The following is a 23,430-nucleotide window of genomic DNA, read 5'->3' on the forward strand; positions in this document are numbered from 1 at the left end:
CTCAGGGTTTTCCAGTCAACTGGTCAAGACAGGAAATTAGTTACTGATGGTCACACTCTTGAGAACTCACCTCTCTCTTTAAATACCTTTCCTTCCTTCTTGTACATGAAATCTCGTTCATTCCTTCTTTACCAGTATTTCTCTATGATATATTAATATGTATTACTGATTCTGTGCTCAAATAAGTTTGGGAAATACTGCTGTAGCTCTGTACCACATCCTTTCAAAAAATATGAAAAGTAACAATAGGTGTTTCATATAATATATACTGCTTCAGTGTAATTTTTTTCACTTCCTTATTATTATTTTCTGGTGTACTTGGGTTTGAACTGAGCGCGTTTCACTTGCTAGGCAGCAACTCTACCACTTGACCCACACCCACAGATCACGTCTTTAAAGTCGATATTTTAGGTTTATATCTGAAAGTTATATTTGCTTCTCAGGAACTTTGTATTAATTCAAATCTTTTTTGTGTGTGTGGTGGTACTGGGGTTTGAAGTCAGGGCATTATGCTTGGTAGTCAGGCACTCTACCACTTGAGCTCCTCTACCAGTCCAATATTAGTGAATTAATGAATCTTATTATTTTATGTAAATTCAGAAAATTTTATATTATTCCCTCTCACAACATACTTGATTAAAGCCTTTTGGCAGATATTAATTGTACAAGATGATAGGTTCCATTGTGACATTTCATTGCATATAATATACCCACTCTTATCTGCTTCTCCCCCTCTCCACATCCCCTTCTTCTGTCCCCCTACTACTGTCATGTCTTTTTTTCCCTACCTTCCACAAATGAGAGAAAATATGTGATAATTGTTTTTGAGTCTGCTTATTTCACTGAATGATGATCTCCATTTCCAGCTATTTTAGTGCAGATAATATGGACTTGTTCTTTGCAGTCCTGCTGACAAAGCGGGACTTTTGTCATTTTCTGTGTACGTTCAACCACTGACAGGCACCTAGGCTGATTCGATAATGTGGTTGTTGGGAATAATGCCACAATCACCTTGGACATGCAGGTATCTTCATTATATGATAGCTTTGATTCCTTTGGGTATATACCTGTAGCAGTATAGCTGGATCATATAATAGGGCTATTTTTAATTTTTTGAGGAACCGCCATACTGAAAGCCTTTCTATTTAACCTGAACTTACATTTTTAGCCTTCAGAATATGAGATTAAATTATAGGAAAAGTATCAATGGTCTGTCCTTTGACAAGAAACTGAAACCTTCAAAATAATTATTCAGTTCAACATAGGAAATGTTTAATAGACAAAATTAACTTTAATCACAAAAAATGACATTAATACATCAAGATAATAACTTTATTATATTAAAAATACTACAAACCAAAATAGAATTGAGTAGTACACAATTTAAAGGACCTTTTTTTCCTTAAAAGCTGTAGAGCTTTAAAAAGTGTGTATCAAATACATAAGTGAAAAGTTAGATTTATTACTAACATTTCAAAAGACAATATTAGATTTTGTTGCTTGTTATATAAACTTTATAAATATATAAATTCATAGATTGAATCCCAAAGCAAAATGATAAAGTAAACTTAGGATTTTTTATCCTAGTAAAAGTTTTATCACCCTAAATTCACAACTAGTACTCTTTAGCTGTATGTATATATGGCCAGAATTATTTTAAAATGGCGTGTAATGTTTACTTAATGTCTGTTAATGATTTTTAAATGTGTATGTATTACAATCCCTTGATCACAGCTTCAATAATAGTCCAGCAAAAATTAGCAAAACACAATGTTAAACAGTTCTAACATATTTATCACAATTTATTTATATGGACTTTTAATATGTAAATACTTTATGAATTTGCTCTCAGTAATAAGACTGGTTTATATTATAAATGCTATCAAGAGAAAATAGATCTAAAGTTTTCTTTCTGGATATGATTATCTTACTAATATAAACATTTAAAAGTTAAATGGCTCAATTAGTACGTAATGAAACATTATACTTTCATTTTATTTCCTACCAACCAATTCACAGTCATAGCTTAGAATCATTAAAGTTTGCACTTATTAAGGATCTACACATTTATTTCCTTAGAAAATAATGTTGAACCTTCAGAAAATCCTCCTACTACTTATCCAGTAATATCCAAGCACTTATAATGGCAAAAATTAACAGGAACATTGGAGATACAAGTGTACAAAAGAATGAGTATTAAATACATCATGTTCTCCACATTTCTAGGTGAAGATTTTGAGCAATTTAGTGAGGTACTTGTCCACGTTCATTTATTTGCAACTTCTCCAAAATGTCATCAAGTGGATAGTTAAGGCCAATACTATTTGTTTTTACACATTAAAAACATAAGCATACTTTCAAACACTTGAAGATAAAAGAAAACAGTTATGTTCTATCATAAATGAAGAAAAAGAACAAAACTATTTTCTCACCAAAAATCTAATCTAAAATTCAGAAATTCTCTTCTTCAGAGATCATGATAAAATTAGACCACTACAGTGGTTTTAAATATTTTTGCTCATACAAAATTTAATTGGAATGACATCTGCTAATGGGATGAGTGGGGAAACAATGTTTATGAGGGCTTGACTAGTTTAGTTGTTGAATTGTGCCTTTGTCTGCTCTTTGGAAATTCCATTCTTAATGGATTTAGTGTGAGAAACATGCCTTTCTTAGGTATTTAGGAAAATGGCAGTACTGACATGGGAAGTAGGAAAAGTTGTACATTAAGCAAGTGAAAGATTTAGAAATTGATCCCTTTAAGCCTGTATCCTCCTTGAAAGTCTTAGGTTATACCTACCATAGTCTGAATTCCATTCCTCTGAGGTACATAGGACTAGAGCTGTTAACTCGGGCTTTGCTGAGAAAAAGTACTCTTTCTGAGTTAATCCTTTGACCAAAGAACTAACTGTGAGAAAATGAACTCAAACAGTATGGTTTTGCATTTGAAATGTGTTTTTTTACAACTTGCCTAGCCAAAGTGTAGAACCATGTGTATCCAAGATATCACACCCCATCAATCAGCTGATTTGTTCTGTACATATACAGATTCTGAACTGAGAAACCATATTAAGTAGTCCTAGCATAATCACTGTATTTGTTATGTAATAGCTCAATTAGGAGCATATACAGTATGGAAAAGCCCTAGGGAAAGAAATAGTTTTAGCTTTTACGTGTAAACATCAGATAAGTGAAATGGTCTAGTAAGCCATTAAAAAAAGAACTCCAAAATATTTTTACTGCTTATCCTAAAACAACAAATAAAGCACTTGTCTATGGTATGTCCTAAAATGTTTGACTCAGTTATGTTACTTGGAATGGTTTCAAGCAGAAGCAGAAAACCTTTCAAAAAGGATATGTTTGGTGTTCAGTCTCTGGAGATAGGAGCTGACCTTCTCCTGAAATTCCAGTGTCGCTTTACAGCTACAAGAATCTTCAGTGGAAATGAGTTTTCGTGCTTCTTCAATGGCTGAAGACAATGACATTACACAAAACGTTATAGCTACCTAGGAATTATAGCAAATCAGGGGCAGGGCATGTATCTCAGTGATAGAGCACTTGCCTAGCAAGGGAGATCCTAGGTTTAACCCCCAGCATTACAAATAAATAAATAAGCAACAAAAGGTAATCTGCAATTCAACTCAATCTCACCATTTTTAAGACTTAAGACTTACCTAGGTGCATTTTCCAGGAGAGTCAAGGGATATAAAAGCAAACAAAAAGAATGTTAATGTCACAGAAAAATCTGTATTAGGAAAATGTTTGTAATTGTCAAAACTGGGTGATGGTTATATGAGAATGTAGTATATTATTTTCTACACTTATGATTATTAGAAAATATTCAAGTTCGTTGGTGTAAGGGGAGGCCAAGAATACAGAAATAAGACAGTCTTCTTGTGGTATTGTGTCCTCATTAAGATGAAAATGAGAACAACAGTTCTCTATTGACATTAGTTGAAAAGGGAGGAGGACTATGGGAGTGGGAAACCAGTGAGAGGAGAGAACGTGAAAGAGAAGGTGTGAAGGGAATGAATATGATTGAAGAACTTCATATGCATGTATGAAAACAGAATGATGAAACTCATTTAAAATTGCGTAAAGAGGGGTTGAGAAGGATAAGAGGAACAGAGAGGATGAATCTGATCAAAGTATGTTATATGCACATACGGAAATATAATAAAACTCCTATGCACAATTAATATATGCTAATAAAAAGGGAGGAAAAAGACAAAAAAGAGTTCTTTATTTCTATGGCCAAAATAATTCAAAGATTAAAACTAGCTAATTCCTGATTTCCTATCCAGAGCTGCTTGAGAGTTATAGTTTTACCATATATATTTTGGAACTAAAATTAAAAATTTATTTTGACATTTAAACAAATGTGACAGAGTGATAAATAAAACACCTATTATTTTGTGTGTAATTCAGTAAGGCACCTATTCTTATTCAATATCCTAGCTCCTAAAGTTCCTAAAAGAAATGGTAACTCTTAAGTCTGAAGACTGATGTATAATGTTCCAATTGAGTAGAATTATCACCAAAGGACAAGAAATGCTCCAACATTTTCTCTCATATTCTACAGAGATACAAAATAGGGCTAGGGACCCTTAATTAAGTGCAATTTATGTACCTGTCAGAATCTTACTGAACTTTTAGAGACAGATAGTTCAAATATGCTTTTTTTTCTTCTTCTTCTTCTTTTCTTTTTTACAGTGGTAATGGGGGTATTGAATCAGGGCCTCATACTTGCTAGGCAGGTACTATACCACTTGAGCCACAGCTTATTGATTGAGACGGGGGTCTCGCTAACTTTTTGCCCAGGCTGACCTCAAACCACAATCCTCCCAATCTCCATATCCTGAGTAGCTGGGATTATAGGCATAAGTCTCCATGCCAAGCTCCCAAATACCTTCTTAATCAGCCTTTTAATGAGTTAGTAAGCCAGAAAGTATCTATTGAAAATCAGCTACATCCTAGAGTATGTGCAGAGTATTTTATGGGTACTTGCAATACTTACCCAGTGCCTCTCATCTGATAGACACTAAGCTCTATGAGGATATATGCTCAGTAGAGTATTCTTATTAAAACACACTGTAGACAATTGCTAAGCTGGTATACAGCAAAATTGAAAGTTGAGAGATGGACCCATTTACAACACCACCAAAAAGAATACAATGCATAGGAATAATTTTTAAGTCCAAGACTTGTATACTGAAAACTACAAAACATTGTTGAAAGAAATTAAAGAAGATCTAGATAAATGGAAAGTCTCCCATGTTAATGCATTGGAAGATTGTTAAAATTGCAATACTTTGGAAATTGATCTACAGATTCAGTACAATGCCTATTGAAATCTCAATTTCCATGTTTTGAGAAATTGACAAGCCAATCCTAAAATTTATATGAAAATGCAAAAGACTCAGAATAACCAAAGCTACCTTTAAAAAGAATGAAATTAGAAGATTCACATTTCCTAATTTAAAAACTTAACTACAAAGCAATGGTTATCAAGGCAATCTGCTGTTGAAATAAGGAAGATGTGAATTAACAGCATAGAATTGATATTTCAAGAATAAACTCTTACATTTATAGTCTACTGCTTTTCACTAAGGGTACCAAGACAATTTAATAAGGGATAGAATAGTCTTTTTCAACAAATGATGGTGGGATACCTGGGTAGCTACATGAAAAGGATGAAGGACTGGCAGGGTGGCTCAGGAGATAGAGTGCTTGTTTTGCAAGTGCAAAACCCTGAGTTCAAACCCCAGTCCCACCAAAAAAAAAAGGAAAGAATGAAGGTGAGCCCTTACCTCACACCACGTATTAAAAACCAACTCTAAATATAAAAGCTAAACTATAAAACTCTTAGGAGAAACACACATACAAATCTTCATGACTTTGGATTAGACAATGGTTTCTGAGATATAACTTCAAAAGCATAAGGGATAAAAGAATAAACAAATTGGACTTTATCAAAATAAAACCCTTTGTGCTTCAAATGTCCATCAACTAATGGATAAGCAAAATGTAGTATTTCTATGCAACAGACTATTTTCAGCAATATGGAGAAATGAAGCACTGATGCATGATGAATCTTAACAATATCGTGCTAAGTGGAAGAAGTCAACACAAAACACCACAAATTATATGAACCATTTATATGAAACGCAGAATATTAATGTTTGCCAGGGTCATGGTGGTTGATAGGGACTGGGGAGTGGGTAAAATGAGTATAGGTTCCTTTTTAGGATGAAAAAAGTGTTCTAAAATTAGTGGTGATGATTGCATAACTCCATGGTATACTGAAAAAAAAAACACTGAAATACACACATTGTTTTCAAGAGTAAATTTTAGCTGGGGCTGTAGCTCAGTGATAAAGTGTGTACTCAGCATGAAGGATGCCCTGAATTTGATTCCCAGATCCATACACACACAAAAAAAAAGTTAAATGATTGCTGGGCGCCAGCAGTGGCTCACACTTGTAATCCTAGCTACTCAGGAGGCAGAGATCAGGAGGCCAGCCCAGGCAAATAGTTCACAAGACCCTATCTCAAAAAAACCCTTCACAAAAAAAGGGCTGGTGGGGTAGCTCAAGGTGTGGCCCTGAGTTCAAACCCCAGAACTGCAAAATAAATAAAGTTAAAAATTAAATTTGGGGGTTAGGCCTGTAGCTCAATGATAGAGCACTTGCCTAGCATGCACAAGGTCTGGGTTCAATCCTCAGCATCACACACAAAAATGTAAAATTCTGTGGTATGTAATTTACAACTCAAAGTTTTTATAAGAAATAAGGAAGGGAAGGAAAGAGGAAAGGAAATAAAAAAGGAAGGGAGGGAGGGAGAAAGAAAGCTAGCCAAAAGATGTAGATACAGATTTAAAAATCATGTATCTAGAAAAAATGAGCCTATTCTTACTCAATTTTCAGATCCTCAATGATACCCTCTTTTTTTCTAAACATGCACAGTATTACTAAATGCCATTTACATAGCATTTTTATGCTCTTACAATGTTCACATTCCACACCCTGCCCCTAGAATTCTTACCTGCAATCTGTCTCCAGTATCTGCCTCAGAACCTAATAGAGTATTACTTATATAATAGTAACTCCATGAATACTTGCTGAAGAAATAAATAAGTGAATGTTAAACAAGTGAAGTGAAGTGACAGCCTCCATACTAGATTCCCTGACTTCCAGGAGGGGAAAAAAGGTCAATATTTAGTTTTCTGAAGATTAACCTCTTCAGCATGTAACAGTATCCAGACTTACTCAAGTTCCAAAAGCAAGCAGAATCTTATTATCCCTGCTCTTGCCAAGAAACTAATCCATATTTTACTTCACAGGAAGAAATACCTGCTGAGCACCTGCCATGTGTTGAAGGCTATGATAAATGCTAAAAATACAAGATCATTGTGCTTGGGGAATCAGGTTTACAATTTGCTGGAATGTGAAAACACAAGTCCAAAACTCAACTCTTTGACTTTTCTCCCTCCAATCTGACCTGCCCTCAGTTTTCTCCAGCTCAGTAAAGATACCACTTTCTCCAGTTGTTTGAGCCTGGAATCTGAAAGACATCCTTAATTCTCCCCTGCCTTATCCCCCAAGTCCATTTATAGCCCAGCATTGTTCATTCTATCCCACAATGTATCCTGGATCAGTTTACTTCCATCACCATTGTCTTCACCCAAAAGTAGTCTCCCTCATCCATACTTCAATCCTCTCCAACTTCTTCAGAGAGCAGCTGGAGGGATTTCTAAAGACTTAAGCAGCATCATGTCACTCCACTACCTTTACCCTTTGATGGCTTCCCATTGCCCTTAGAATGAAATACAAACTCCTTACCCCATGGGCCCAGACAGTAAGCATGATTTATCCCTGCCTAACTCTCCATCTTATGCCACATTTCCTTTCCCCTGACTGCTCATGATGCCATCACAGTGGCTGCCTTTCATTTCCTCTCCCCCTCTAAGCCACATACAGGACTTGGAATTGCTCTCCTTTCTTCTTTCCCCACAGTCCAAACTCAACCTAACCACTGCTTCTCCTCAACTCCCAGATGTCATTTCCTCAGAGACCCTCCCAACCTCAAGTCTATTCCCTTAGTCCCCATTCTCAGCACCCTGCTCTTTCCTAGCATTGCTCTAATTGAATTGGTACATTTGTTACCACCTGAAAATGTGAATGAGGAAAGTAGACTACAGCACAGGATAGAAATAGGCAAATGCAGGATAGGCTCCTAAAATAGCATATAGCCCACTGTGGCTGGACCACAAAACTAAAGAGAAGGAATTAATCTGGGCCAAATGTAGTAGAAAATAAGTTTTAAAAGACAAGATGAAATAGAACAATGGGCAGTTAGTTTTCATGAGTACAGAGTTTTTGGATGATGGAAATGTTCTAGAGATGGATGTTGATGATGGTTGAGTAACAATGTGAATGAACTGAATGCCACTGAACTGTATACTTAAGATGGTTAGAATAGTAAATTTCATGTAATGTATATTACTACAATAAGAATAATCCAGACATAGATAGAAACATTAATTAGAAAGAAAAAGAGATGGGATCAGATCTTAGAAGGTAGACTGTCCGACGGAGGATAATTGTTTTACTCTGTAGACATCTGGAAGCCACTAGAAGGATCATAAATGGACATGACTAAAAAGCAGCTTCCTCCTAGATTTCCCTACCAAACAAAGTGTGCTCCAAGGAGCAGTCTTCACCTTTACATGTTCTCTTGTCTTCATTCAAGGTGTAACCAGGAAAACAATCGCAGTGGAAGGACGTTTTCCCATCACTCACGCAAATTTGTTGGCATCCATGAGGGCCCAGAGCACAGTTGCTACGAACTAACCAGGAACCATGAAAGAAAGAAAAAAAATTGCACAGTAATTAAATAGAAAACTAAACACAGACTTCTGTGAGATGAAGAGCTTTGTTTTGGCCCCAGCCAGTACTAAAAATGAACCCTTCAGTAGCCAGCCACAAGCCCCTGTCTCAGAAGAAAGTCTATTTTCCTTCTCTATGATGCACATTTCTTGGCCTTACCTTTATCACAGCCATTTTCTCTCCTAAAGCTGTCTAAAAAAGGGCACCTTCTCTTTTCTCTTACTCACAGCCTTGAGCTTACCTTGGACCTTTCTGATGATAATCATCATATCCAATTTCTCCAACTGTTCATGGATTATGACCAAAAATAATTAGCAACCCCATTGTATATGTAGCTAAGTTTGATGCTGTGTGAAAAGGACTAAGTTGACTAAGGACTTGACCTTGACAGTTTATTAAGTAGGACAGAAAACACTGACCTGGAGACACACATAGATAGATAGATAGATAGACAGATAGACAGAAAAGTAATGTTAACAAGAATAAAAATGATGTATATGATATAATTGGATAACAAAGTACTAATTATCTGTCAAGTAAATAACATTCCAAGGATGAAAACAGGTTGCCCAAATTTAAGCAGAGAGCAAAGAAAAATGCCATGCCAGTACCATGTCTAAGCTAGCCCAGAACAAACAAAAATATCAATTCTCCTTTAGTAAACCCAGAAAGACTTCCTGGGGGACATAGGTTCTTCCTCTACCACTGCAGTAGCCAAAGTAGTAGATTTGTTACCTTCTAACTCTCCTCTTAAATGTTGTTTCATGCTCAAAAACCTTCCATGGCTCACTTTTTCCTAGACAACAGCTTTGCACAAAATGCAAGGCCTCATATAATCTACCCATAAAGCACCTTTCCAGTTTTAACATGGATAGTACCCTTTATCGCTATAATTTAGCAAAATGCCTAATAGGAAAGTATTTCATTTCTACTATTAGTGCAATAGGACCTGCATTCAGTCCTGGCCCTGATGTGGCGCTCCACATCTAATTTAAGGCAGAAACCACCCAGCAAGGAGAAAGTTAGCCAATGAAGTGATATAACTGTTGTAGGGACCAAGATTTAGAATAGTACTTATTCACTATTGTTTTAAAATATATACATACTGACTTTCCCAACATTCTTTCTCCTCCAGCGCTGTTTTCTATTCAGTGCCTTGTGCACTAAGACAGTACAGCTTAGTGGTTAAAAGCAGATGTAACCACGGGAGCAAGGGCCTAGATTCAAACCCTGACCCTGAAACTTACCAGCTGTGTTACATGGGCAAATAATTCAATCTGTCTGTGCCTCAGTTTCCTCCTAAAGTTACTGTGAGGATTAAAAGTATTATTCTAAGTATTAAATGCTTAGAACCATGTGACCCATGGTAGGTACTGAAGAATGCTGGCTACAGTTATCTGGGAGTATTGCCTGGAGTTGTCTGACTTAAAAAATGTCTTAAGTGGGGCAGGAAGAAAGATGGTGGGGGCAATCTAACCAAGATACAACGTAAAGCTATTTGGAATTGTCACAATGAATCCCCCGTACAAGGAATATACCCTAATAAAAATGGGGAAAAAAGAAATTTTTCTTTGATATTTGATTTTTTTAAATAAACTGTTTTGCCTTTATTCCCTAATATTTGTTAGTTGAATTGGAAATGTCTCTTGTTTCATTTTTCCAGGTCCTCCATGTTCCTGACAGCTGAAAGTACCACCTGGGATATTCCTCAACCAGGTGGAGGAGTACAGCCAGCACATAAATCCTCTCCACCCAACTCAGTCCTACTGCCCTAAACAAACCTGCACCAGCCAGGCCCCAGCCTACCCTTCAAAGCCCTACTCTACTTCCTCAGTTTCTTCTGATCTTTTCCAACTTCATCAGTCTGCACAGCCCTTAGCCACCATCAGTGCCCCTCCTTGGCTATTTGTCTCTTTTTAGAAGAAGTTGGTTCTTTTTACTCAGGCTATAAATTACTATGAGGTAGAAACTTAGACCACAGTCTCACAGTGTTTAATCGGTCCTAGGAACAAAGAAGGGACTCAATGTTATTGCACTGATTTTTGACAGTCTCACTATTTAACTCAGGCTGCCCTCCAACTCACTTTGTAGCCCAGACTTGCCTCAGCCTCTCAAGTGCTGTGATTACAGGCATGTTTCACCATGCCCAGCCTGATTTCATTTTTTAAGAGGGTAATTGGTGATATACCATTTCCCTTCATCTATCTATCTTGACAAGATCCCATAACACAGCTCCTCAAGAGAGAGAAAAAGACATGGAAAATCTAAGAAACATTCAAGGTGCCAAAACGAAGTACCACCTCGAGAGCTAGAATTTCTCTCTTTTAGGAGTGCTTTTAGATGTATAAATGCCACCCTGTTCTGCTAGTGACTCTAAATCAAATTAATTAGGATTAGCAGTCCTGGCAGAAGCTCATTAACCAAGTCATAAGGTTAGAAGATTGATCAGCTAGAAACTGTCAGGGAATGTCCTGCTTCAAACTTACTGGAAGATCTGTGTGGGTCTAATTCAGGCATTTACAAAGTCTCCTTCACTGAAACCACTCAGCTTTAAGATTAACACTACAGAAAAGTTTCAGGCCAAGTTTTAACTGGAAAAAGATCAGTTCAGACTATCACACCAAGTAGTTACTGTCCTGCTGACTTCCTCTAAAGTCTCCTATTTGCTTAAATAAAAAGTCCCCAGTGTACAAGGCTATAAAATTTTCCTGGATAAGGATCCTATATTTAATTAGCTTTTCTCAAACCCCTACTCCCTACTCATTTCCCAGTAATTTTCTGAAGTGATCTATGTTTGCAAAAGCCAGTGAGCTCACCATCCTCTGAGCAATGCGTGCCTTAGTGTTTAAGTGTAAAACATCTGAATCTTTAAGTTACCTCAAAGAACCTCTCCTGGTGAATTTCAAGTTCATTTCACTCCCATAGAAAGAGTCAAGTAGGAGAATTTGTTGCATAGACCTTACCTGAACATGTTTTCTTATCTGCATTCCGAGTGTAACCTTCAAAGCATTCACAATGATGGGACCCATTTGTGTTATCCACACAAATGTGCTGACAGCCATGTGTACCCAAGGCACATTTGCCTTTAGCTGGCAAATGAAAGTCCAGGAGAAAAAAAAAAGTGAAAAAGTCTTTTTTTTAGCCATACATATAAACCTTCTTATTTGCAGCTAGAAATAAGAGGAAAATTTAGTGTAAAATAAAGCTGTCAGCATTATTTGTTCTAACTAGAAGTTAGCTGAGTTAAATAAAAATCCTTCACACACAATAATTATTCTCCAACCTTCCTTAATTCCTTTCCAAAATCATCAATATTTAGTTTTTAATAATCTAAGCATAAATATGTAAGCATTCCTTTTAGGTTTATTGTGCTTATCCCAACTCAGAGAGATAAGTGATGCAGCTAATTACACTAGATCTGGAAAACATAGAGTTAGAATTTGAAGAAACTATAATCCAACCCTTTCTTGTTTCCTAAATGAGGAAAATCAAATTTAGGGCAGTATCAGAATTCAAGGTGCAAATTGTCACTTAAGGCACTAACTATCCTCTGTTCTGACATATTTTAAACTATTCTTTTTTGTTTACAAACTTTTTATTTTGAGATAACTTTAGACTTGTGAAAAGCTTGCAAAAACAGTGCAGATTTGCATTTCACCATATGGTAACAACTTACATGACTCTAGTATGATTACCAAAAACACTGATACAATACTGTTTACTAGTCTACACACTTTATTCAAATCTTGCCAACTGTTCTACCATTGTCCTTTTTTGCTCCAGGATCCCACATTGTATTAAGCTGCCATATCGTCTTAGTCTCTTCCCATTTGGGACATTTCCTCAGTCTGTCTTTGTCTTTCGTGACTTGAACATTTTGAAAAGTAGTGGAAAATCATTTTGTGAACTAGGGCTATTTGGGTTTATGTGATACTCCTCATGATTCTGAATTCTCAGCAAGAATACCACAGCCATGCTATCATGTCCTCAGTGAGTCATGTTAGGTGATACATGATGTCACTGTATTCGTTTCTGATGGTGTTAACTTTGGTCTCTTTGATCATATGGCTAAGGCAGTGTCACCAGGTTTCCACTACAAAGTTACTGTTTCTCTTTGCAAGCAGTACAGACCTTTGTGAAGTGCTCTTTGTAGTTAAGCTACTAAATTATCTGTAACATTTGGAAGGATTGTGAAGGCTGGGAACAGAGGAAATGAGACACTTGTTTACACATACGATACGTACATGTTACCATTTCTAACTTTTCAGATAAAATTTTGAAATGGGAAAACCAGAGGGTGGCAAGAGAGGAAGACAGACCATATAACCATCCCCCATGGCCTATCTTCCAATACTGGGCAGCTTGGTGGGTGGTAAAGCAACGATACAGATTCCTACCCACTTACCTGAACAAGTTTTCCTGTCTGCATTCAGAATATAACCTCCGTAGCACTCGCAGCGATAAGAGCCAGTTCTTTCATTCACACAGGCTTGTTCACATCCGTGATTGATAACAGCACACTTACCAATAGCTATCAAAAGATGAGCACCACAGATGTGAGCACATGGAAAGTAGGTGATAATTAAATCATTATATCCTTATTAAATACATACACACTATACAGAGCTAAGGGCACTGACAGTTTGGAACTGACTTTCTGGTCTGGGCTCTTTTGCTAACAGATCCTTTGAAGTGGGTGAGTCTCTTCCTGTCTTTGCATCTCAATTTCATTATCTATAAAATGAGTAAGTTGAATTAAATGATCTCTGTGTTTTCTTCCTCCCAAAAACGCTTTTCTAGGATTAAAAAAAAAAGAGACTAATTCCCAGTCTTTGTTGACCCTATGTGAGGATTCATGGAACAATAAGCAAGGACCTCTCTAAATTTCTCTCTACTTCTAAGGACCATGAGCATGTACACTCACAGAAAGGAAGGGATGCTTTTGTCCAATTAAACCCAGGAAAAATGCCACATCCTCAAAAGAATGAAGAATCTTGGATCCCTTCCTTTCTCACCTCTTCTACTAACCCTTTTCTTTAAGAATAGTAATATGGCCTGTGATAGGTGATTTGTTATCTCACTTTTCTCTCATGTTCCTTTCAAGGAAAATTGTTGATTAACAACAGTACGCCAGCCAAAAGGCAGTTAGGTGAAAAGACGTCAGAGTCAAAGTATATAAGCCAGCTCCACTCCTAGAGAAAAGGCCCCCAAACAACCCCTAGCCACTCAAGGTCCCCCGAACAGGCCGCACCTAAACACGTTTTGTTGTCAGCATACAAGAAATATCCTTGGCTACACTCACAGTGGTACTTTCCATCCCCATCACTGATGCACACATGCTGACACTGGTGTGTGCCACGCAGACACGGGTCCAGAGCTGTGTCTGGAAGAAAGCATACAGCAGTCAGTATCTATGCATAAGAAACATTTCAGATATTTTTTTCCCAGTCAGAGAGACACTGCTCTCCAGGTTCCTTTCTTCACTCTGTCTTTGCTTCACTATAAAAATTGACTATTTGTTTTCTATATCTGGTTTATTAGCTATGCTACACTTATATTAGAAATGTTACTCATTTAAAAGTACAGATCTTGCTATATACTTTCTCAAAGGAGAAGTGGAATTTTGAATTTGTAGCTGCTGAAGCCAAACCCTCCCATCAGTCAGGTAACTTCAGGTCCCATGGAGAAGGATTTTTCTTCCCAACAACAAGAAATGGAGAGAACAATGCACTGCCTAAAGTGCAGTGAGCCAGTTGTCCTCATGTAGCCAGAACACAGTTTCCAAGGATTTTATATTTTGTGCCTAAACAGAATTCACACACAAGCATACCTCTTGGCCTGGAACTCACTCACACTTGGGTGGCAATATGTATTTTGAACATGCAAATGGTGGAAGGCAATCTAGGAAACAACCTTCTGCCTATGTGGAAGGTATACCCATGTATCTGAGTATGCAACTTGTGGTGCTAATATCTACAAGGACAAGGAACTCATATTCTAAATACAAAGAGGTAAAATGAAAGGAAGATCAAAATAAATGTGATTACATCGGCTAAACCGTGCCTCCATCTTTTTGCTCCTAGAGCCATTTATACCTCATTGGATTTTTTTCACTAGCAACATGTTTTGAAAGAAGAATCAATGAATTTAGTCATTTCAGAAAAAAACAGTAGGCCTGTTGGAGGCAGGAGGCTGGCACTCTTGTGGCAGGTAACCCAGCCTCCATTGCCCTTGGCAACAGGACAAGGCTAATATTTCCCCAAAAATGCCGTTCTCAAGGAATGATCGTTCTAATCCGTAGACTACAAGCAGTCCCTCAGTCTCTTTTCCATAGAGAGAACATTTTCCCCCCAGAACAAGCAGGTCTTTTGTACAAGATGGAAAAGATTGCCACTCACCAGTTGTTACTTTATGGCCTTCAACCGCCCCCCACCCAGGTGCTAGTTTTGAGACCCAACTTTGCCACAGACTCAAGTCCTGATGGAACAACTCTTACCCACAAGCTTTGAGGGGGTTCTCTGAGAAAAAGAAAGCCACTTTCTTTTTGAAACCCAATAAATTCCAAGTAGATGCCACCAAAGCCAGTGATGTTTTGTGAAGGTCCAGTGTCCCAGGACAAGAAAGACAAGGAGATCTCAGCTAGACCTGGCTGAGATGAAGCCAAGCTTTGCCCCAGACCAAACTTTTGTCTCCCATTTCCCAACCAGCTGGTGATTGCTGGGTTTCACATTAAATATGAATGTGATGAACATAAATGGATACTAAATATAGTAATTTATTAATATATTGATTATATTTTATATACTTAATATAACCAAAGTATGTTAATATAATGATGATTAATATATTATTTATATTGAGTATAAATATAAATGGATACAATGTCTCCTTGAAATGTACAATTGGAGTGACTGGCTTACTTGCTTTTCTCATCCCCACCACCAAAATGTTGCTTGATGGTTGGGAGAAACTACTTTAACCTTTGTGTAATCAGTGATCAAAAAATGCATGCTGACTAAACAAATGTGGAATAAATCATACATCAAAAAGGTATCTGTGTTTAGAAATTCACCTAAACTAGGGCTGGGAATGGTGACATGCATCTACCATCTCAGCTACTCCAAAAGTGTAGGTAGGAGGATAGAGGTTCCAGACTACCCTAAGCAATAACTAAATGCAAGTCCCTATCAGAAAAATAACTAAACACACACACAAAAAAAAAAACAAGGCTGGGAGCATGGCTCAAGTAGTAGAGTACCTGCCTAGCAAGCACAAAGCCTGAGTTCAAACCCTAATATCAACAAAAAGAAAAGAAAGGAAATTTGTCTATACTTGCTTGGATAATTCCATAAAGGACTCCAAAAGATAACTCCAAATAATAAATAGTAAAACATGAGTCATACAAGTCAGTGAAAAAACTTAAACCTCAGCACTGAATAGATTTGTATTGATACATCTGGTTAATACATGCTAAAAATTCCCAGGAAATTAGCATATTCATGCTCACACTCCATCCTAAAGGAAGACAGGAGTAGCAGGAGAGTAACAATGACTTTTTTCAAATCTGCTTCTTGTGTCTCTCAAATGAACCAAACCCCAATCTTTCTGAATAGTTAGAGAAAGAGCTGAATCTGAAAATGAGTGCTCACTAAATGCACACTGACCATGACATTGGAATATAGCCTTCGCTCCTCCCACAGTCTTCTGCAAGAGAACAAGCAGAATCCTGTTAAATCTAAGATGGTAAAGCTAAAGAAAATATCTGAAGGAAAAAATGTGGTGGAGGGAAAAGGAGACAAGAGAAAGAGGTGTCTTGAGTCTTGGTGTTTTCTTTTTTTTTTTTTTTGACCCCCCATCAGGGAACAGCAGGATTATTTATTTGGGCATTTCCAGACCTTCACATTTCTAATGCAAACATGAAGGTTTTATGAGCAAACCAAGTGCCATATAATGCAGCTTTTTATTCTACACCAACACCGTGTATTTAAATTGGTAAAAGACACCAAAAAAGCACTGCATGTATTTAAGTTTTCCATAAAATTTCCACCCAAAAAAATGAATAAATGCCTTTTTCTGGGTACAGAATGTCTGAAATATTATATCCTTTCTAGGTGGAAGCAAAGACTTACCAACTTACCACAAAAAGTTTCCTGGAATCTAGAGGAAAGTTTCTCAATGACCCCATAGGTCTCCACGTAGAACACATGCTCATCCAGGGGCTCACTGGCCATCATCTTGAGGGACTCCATGTCTGCCCGGTCCACCCCCACAGCATAGAGCTCAATGCCAGATGCCCGGGCCCGGGCTACCACCTCATTCACCTGGTCCTGGGGCCTCCCATCTGTCACGATGATGGCTACCTTAGAGATGTTGGAGGTGGGCCCCCGAGCTCCTGCCTCCTCTGTGAAGGCCTCATCCATCGCTGTCTGGATGGCCAAACCAGACATGGTGCCTGTTGACAAGGGTTTGATCCGCAGCACGGCCTGTTTTAGAGACTCCTTATCAGAGTAGGTCTGGAGCTGGAACTCGATCTTCACCGTGCTAGCATAATTCACCAATGCTACCCTTGTGTGAGCTTTCCCAATGTCCAGAGTGTCAATGACCCGGGAGACAAAGGTTTTCACTTTGGTGAATTCCAGTGGCCGTACACTACGAGAACTATCGATGATAAACACCAGGTCCAAAGGCCTGCTCTTGCAAACACCTGTCAAGAAGGGTATGGACAGGAGACAACACCAAGCAATAATCAGACTACAACCAGAAATGGGACAATCTTTACTCCCAGAAAACTCTGGGATTACAGGAGGCCAGACTGGGTGGCAGCAGCCCTTAACTCCAATATCCCTATTACCTGCTTCCTTCCCCAAGCCCATCCTCCAATTAGGTGTTGAATTCCCCGAGTGAGAATTCACAAAGAAGTGTGAAGCTTCCCCCAAATACCTTAATTACAGTTTGGCTGAGTCCCAAATTTTGCCTAGATCCACATTCTGCCGCTAAAGATTTTGTTCCAAGGTTCCTTGTGAGAGTCCTAGGACAGAATGGATCTCAGACCTTTCTTCTGCACCTTGGCTATCTGTGGCAATGGATAGCCAATGGGTGATAATTTAATCTGACACATGTCTATTGCACTTCTAACTCTTATCAGCATCTTTAATCATTTTATGAAGCAGACAATGATGTCTGGCCTGCTACCCCATCAAAACTCAGTCACTTTCTTTTACTCATTCACCAGGTTTTTGGTTTTTTTTTTTTTTTGAGGGCCTGCATGTGTAAAGCCATGAGGTCATAGATTCCCCATCTTCAAAGTATTTACATATTTCTGTACAAAAGTACATGACACATTGCAGTAACACTATACATTTTAGTTTCCTTTCTCCTTTCCTAGTCTTAACCTGTTTTCTTCAACCCCAGTTGCACACCCCCTTTCTTAGCCACCAAAATCAGGTTCACAGTCAGGATTAAATTTTAAGCACCAGTTATTACACCTGTTTCTTTAAGTCATTCCCCTTTTTGACCAACAAACACACACATGCACACATGCATCATGGGTACCCAGCCCTAAGTGGAAATGAGGCCCCTAAGCAATGTCAATCAAGCTTCTTTCCTTTCCTAATAAAAGAACAGACGTTGATGTTACTAAGAGAAGACAATTTGCTCAGTGAGTATAAGAAAAAAGGTAAATTCAAAATAAATTCTTAGGCAAAGCTATTTATGAAGAAAAAGTCTTGTCTGGAACAGGGATTATGCCTCTACACGGTTGTCTTTTAACAGCTGAACACTATCCTCTGTCCTCTTGGTTTTAACCTACTGGAGGTATTCACTTAGAAAAGGAACATCTTACCGAAGGGAATCACAGGACACCAACCCACGGATTGTGTGAAGGGGTGCAAAGGCTGGTTTTACCCCCATCTGACAGGTGAGACACCTGAAGCTCAGGGAAGAGAAAGAACTAGAAAGTAGGGAGCATGATTGGACTCCAGAGTTTCTGACCCCCAGTGCCAGAGCCTTCCCACTGCACCATGGCTGCTTCCTTTAAGACAACATTTTCTACCTCACCCCCAAATCAACATTATCTCATGTGCCCAGTAAATGTGCTGCATGTTGACTTGGAGCCAACACTCTGAAATATGCCAGAATTTCACTGCATCTCTTGAGAATCCCATGCAACTGGGGCAAGGAAGAAGAGCTATGACAAAAATCCTGCCTGGACATGAATCTATGTATTTTTGCATGATTGGAGTAAAAAGGGAAAAAATGATGATGTTTATCACAGCACTATTTGACAATAGCCAAGTGATAGAATCAGCCTGAGTGCTTATCAATAGAGAACAGATAAAGAAAATGTCATATATATACACAATGGAATATTATTCAGCCATAAAGAAGAATGAAATCATGTCATTTGAATGGAACTGGAGATCATCGTGTTAAGCGAGATAAGCTGAGCTCAAAAAGCCAAACATTGCACGTTTTCACTCATATGTGGAATCTAGACTGAAATAATCATAATAGTAAAAACAGCAACAATGGGACATGAGTACTTAGGGGACAGTGAGGGGAAAGGAGAGCATAATAGGGAGGTGAAGATCCAGGTATGTTACATATTTATGTATATGAAGATAGCAAAACAAAACCCACCAAATACTGTTTTGAAAAGAGGAGAAGGAGGGAAAATAATAGAAGAGGTGAACTTGCTCAAAATTCACTGTGTACATCCATGGAATTAAGACAATGAAACCTTCTTATACAATTAATGTATGCTAATATAAAAGAGAAATCATAATAGCAAATAGGCAAAAAAATTAAAAAATCATAAGAACCCTCTAATGTTCCATGTTTTCACTACACTCATGTGGCGTCCTTACACATCATAGCTATGTTCTTATACCTGAACGTGTCTGATTCCATCCTTCTCCACCTGGCTTTCACACTGAATCCTCTGTTCAGGATTCAGTGGAAGGGGGTACAGTGGGTGTGGTAAGGAGAATAATTGCCCCTCTTGCAAGATGTCCCATCCTAATCCCAGGAACCAGTACATAAGCTACTTTGCATGGCAAGATCAACTTTGCAGGTGTGGTTTAAGACCTTGAGATGGGGAGGTTGTCCTGGATGACCTGGATGGGTCCAAAATAATTTCAAAGGCCCTTAAAAGGGGAAAAGAGCAGCAGAAGAAGGGCCCAAGTGTTAAGACATGGCTTTGAAGAGGGAGAAGAAGGCAGGTGCTGAGGAATGGGGCATCCTGTAAGAAGCTGGAGAAAGGTAGGCAAATACTTCTCCCCTAGAACCTCCCAAAGGGACACCTTGATATCAGCCCAGAGTCAACCTCCGACCTACAGAACTGTAAGATAATAATGTGTGTTGTTTTAAGCTAAGAAATCCATGGTCACTTGTTACAGCAGCAATAGGAAACTAATATCAGAGTCTTGACTAGGGTGACAGGCAAGTCTGTGACTATCTGGTTCCTTCCTGATTTGTAGCCCTTTAGTGGACAGCTCTGTTTTTGAATCTCATTCTTATTGACTAAATAGCAGCAATTTGTGATTGTCAAGAACAAGAATGTGAGCATCTGAATCTCCATACATAAAATATCACAAATTTTAAAGTCTTTCTAGAAATAAAAGCTCATAGCAAAACTTAGGTCTCTTGTTGCTGAAAAGAGAATTTGAAGGTGTAGAATGTGGTGTTTATGAAGGGATCATCATTCAAGATCAGGTTTGGATTCTAGGTAGCAAAAGACCCATACATCTTAGAAGGAATGCAGTCACCCATGAGGAGTCTCCCCGATCTCCCCATCCCATCCCTGAGGTAGCTGTGTGAGGACTAGAACTAAGTTCACTACAAGAAAAAAGGCTTTTCCCCCATTTGTGGCCAGCAATTGAACTTAACTCTTGTGAACCCTGGCCCTTCTTTGCCTAGGTGGCAACACTTTCACCATTCCAAATTTGCCATTTCAAATAATGGGGTGATTCAGGAAAGAGTCTCTTGAGCGCCCCCAACATGTTCAGAAAGGTGCAGGAGTGGGTAGACAACACAAAGCACCCTGATGCAGAGCGTCACAGGCCTAGAAAATGCAGTCTCTCTCAAGCGAGACTGAGGCTGGACTTTTTGGCAATGAAAATAAAATCTTACATAAATCATATGGAGCTTGGTAGGTTTGAGCCGTGGAAAGAGCTCTTGTTGGGGCTCAGAGCTCTGGGTTCTGTTCTGGGCTCTGACCCTTGGATTGATGGGTCCCTTCTTATCCTTCACAGGGATAAGCCTGGGGTTCCCTGAATGTACTGCCAGGGGTCATAAGGTGACCTGCCACCTATGCAGCCCTAGGAGCTTTGCTCTTCTGCAGGAACAGACCAAAAGCAGAAATAGAATGGTTGTCCAAAGACTCAAAGTGTCTTGTGTCTTTGGAGAGCTAAAAGAGCAGAGGTTGGTGTGTAGGACCCCATCAGTTCAAGCAGACCACCAAGTCAAGGGCAGAACAGGGCTGACACCAAGATGGCTCCAGGACAACTCCTAGCCACCTAGGTGGCACTGAGGTTTCCTTTCACACCTACCAGAGACCTTCCCTTCTGCCGAATCCTGGGTTCCACTGAGGCAGCTTGGGACCAGTAGGAGGAGAGAAAGACTCACACTGACCTCAGGAGAGATGGAGGAATGTCAAGAAAACTAAAAGCTGAATCTCATGAGGTGTTTGTTAAGCTGAACCAAGAGATCAGGACAAGGACAGGGACAGGACTCAGCCTTGGGGCTCCTACAGGTGCCACCGAAGCCTCCTTACCCGCAACACGGGGGACTTTGAGCTTCAGGAAACCCAAATTCTAGCCAGGACATGAGTGACCTCGGGTGTTTCCTTTCCTTTCTCCGGCCTCAGTTTCCATCACGCACGATTCTGAAGCAACACTGGGCGGATGCCCGCAGCTTCCCCTCCTCCTTCGATACCCGGCTGCCCTTGCCGCCCCACTTCTTGCCACCCCCAGCCCATGCTCCTACTCCCCTGTCCTGCACTGCTGCCCCGCGCGGGTCCCTCTCGGGCTGGGCGCCCCGCACCACGATACCTGCGCGGGGCTCGCTGGCCCCGGAACGGGGCGCGATGGTGGGAGCCGCGGGAGCGGGGCGGCGCCCGGGGCTGCCCGCAGGGCCACGGGTCCCCAACCTCCGGACACCAGGATTGTCCAAGGGGCCCGGGGCGGTGGGGGGCGGCAGCATCAGCAGCGACCAGATTAGCAGGAGGAGTCCCGGGAGGTGGCGCGCAGAGGCCAGGCGCGACATGGTGGGCTCGGGAACCTGCTGAGGTCTCTCGGCCGGGGCCGCGCACAAGAGGCGAATTTAAAGGTCCCGCATCTGTGGCCCCGCCCTGCCCCGCCCTGTCCCCAGGCCGCTAGCGCCAGGCCCTCCCGCCACCCGCTCAAAGCCAACAAGGAGCCCAGTCTGTGCATTCCAGTGGCAGCAGCGGAATGTCTGGGGCCAGGCGGCCAGCGGCGCGGTGGTCACCGCGGGCCCCGGCCCTGCACCGCCAGCAGCCCGCGGCTGGGCGCCTCCTGACCTCCTGGTAAAACCCGGGGTGGAGGCACCTAAGCAGGGCCACAGCCTGCTGACCCCCTCCACTTTCCCTCTTAGCCCAGGAAGGCCTGTGCCCTGGGGTCCTAGCCGAGGAGCCCCTGGGCTCTGCCTGCCGTGTACCAGGTATGCCTGCTTGCGGATTCAGAGCAAGATGAAATCTTGCTTTGCACATTGCGTACGGTTCCCCAGCCAACAGTTAAGGGGGTGGGAGGAACCGCACAGATTCTAGCAGCATGAATGGAAAACTTTCACCCTACCTTCAAACATCCATAAACTTTTGATTTTTATATTACCAGGAATAGAAAATCAAACATACGTTGCTCCAGAGAGCCCCCTGATTGCTGGAAGAACAGCCTGTACCTAAACTCCAGAAGGCAATCCCTGTATCCCATTTCCTCCCCAGAAGAGTGACTGGCAGCCTGGACTAGAGACCTCCCAGAGGACCCTCAGGGAACTCACAGAGAAAATATGCATCAACCGTGTATGTGTCTAAGGGAACATGGTGGGTTTAGAAAAGAGAGGCCTGGAAAACCAGGAAGACTTATAAAACCAGAGGATGTGTGAGCTGGGTCTCCAAACATAACCATGTTCAACAGGTCCAATCCCATCTTCTGCTTCCACTATTGCCTTCTGCAGTCCATCCATAGAGTGGCCTAAAATCACTTCTCATATTTGTATGCCATGTTTCTAGTGGATTATGCACAATAGCCAAGAAGTAGAAGCAACTCAGTGTCCCTCTTTGGGTGCATGGAGAAGCAAAATGTGGTAACTACATACAGCAGAATATTATTCGATCTTCAAAAACAAATTCTAATATGTTACAATATGGATGAACCTTGAGGACATGATGGTAAGTGATGTAAACCAGCCACAAAAAGACAAACACCATATGATTCTGTTTACATGAGGTATCTAGAATAGTCAAATTCATGGAGACAGAAAGTAGAATGGTGGTTCCCAGGGAGTGGAGGGACGTAGGAATTGGGAGT

The 23,430-nt window shown here is 40.0% G+C and overlaps 1 protein-coding gene across 2 annotated transcripts; it reads right to left on the reverse strand.

Moving 5' to 3' along the window:
* Positions 1 to 1,247: 1,247 nt before the first annotated feature.
* On the reverse strand, positions 1,248 to 22,176 carry Matn3 (matrilin 3). Of its 2 annotated transcripts, none has more exons than XM_074049229.1 (8): positions 21,937 to 22,176; positions 17,025 to 17,591; positions 14,190 to 14,270; positions 13,293 to 13,418; positions 11,851 to 11,976; positions 8,722 to 8,847; positions 3,359 to 3,469; positions 1,248 to 2,300 (listed from the first exon to the last, which is right to left on the reverse strand). In XM_074049229.1, the coding sequence occupies exons 1-8, from the start codon at positions 22,148 to 22,150 to the stop codon at positions 2,245 to 2,247; spliced, it is 1,407 nt and encodes a 468-aa protein (XP_073905330.1). In that variant the 5' UTR covers positions 22,151 to 22,176; the 3' UTR covers positions 1,248 to 2,244. The 2 variants fall into 2 exon arrangements, with proteins under 2 accessions (XP_073905330.1, XP_073905329.1); XM_074049228.1 differs by having other exon boundaries at positions 14,139 to 14,270.
* Between the last annotated feature and the right edge of the window lie 1,254 nt (positions 22,177 to 23,430).

This window comes from Castor canadensis, chromosome 12, assembly GCF_047511655.1.
Source record: "Castor canadensis chromosome 12, mCasCan1.hap1v2, whole genome shotgun sequence".
Taxonomy (NCBI): Eukaryota; Metazoa; Chordata; class Mammalia; order Rodentia; family Castoridae; genus Castor; species Castor canadensis.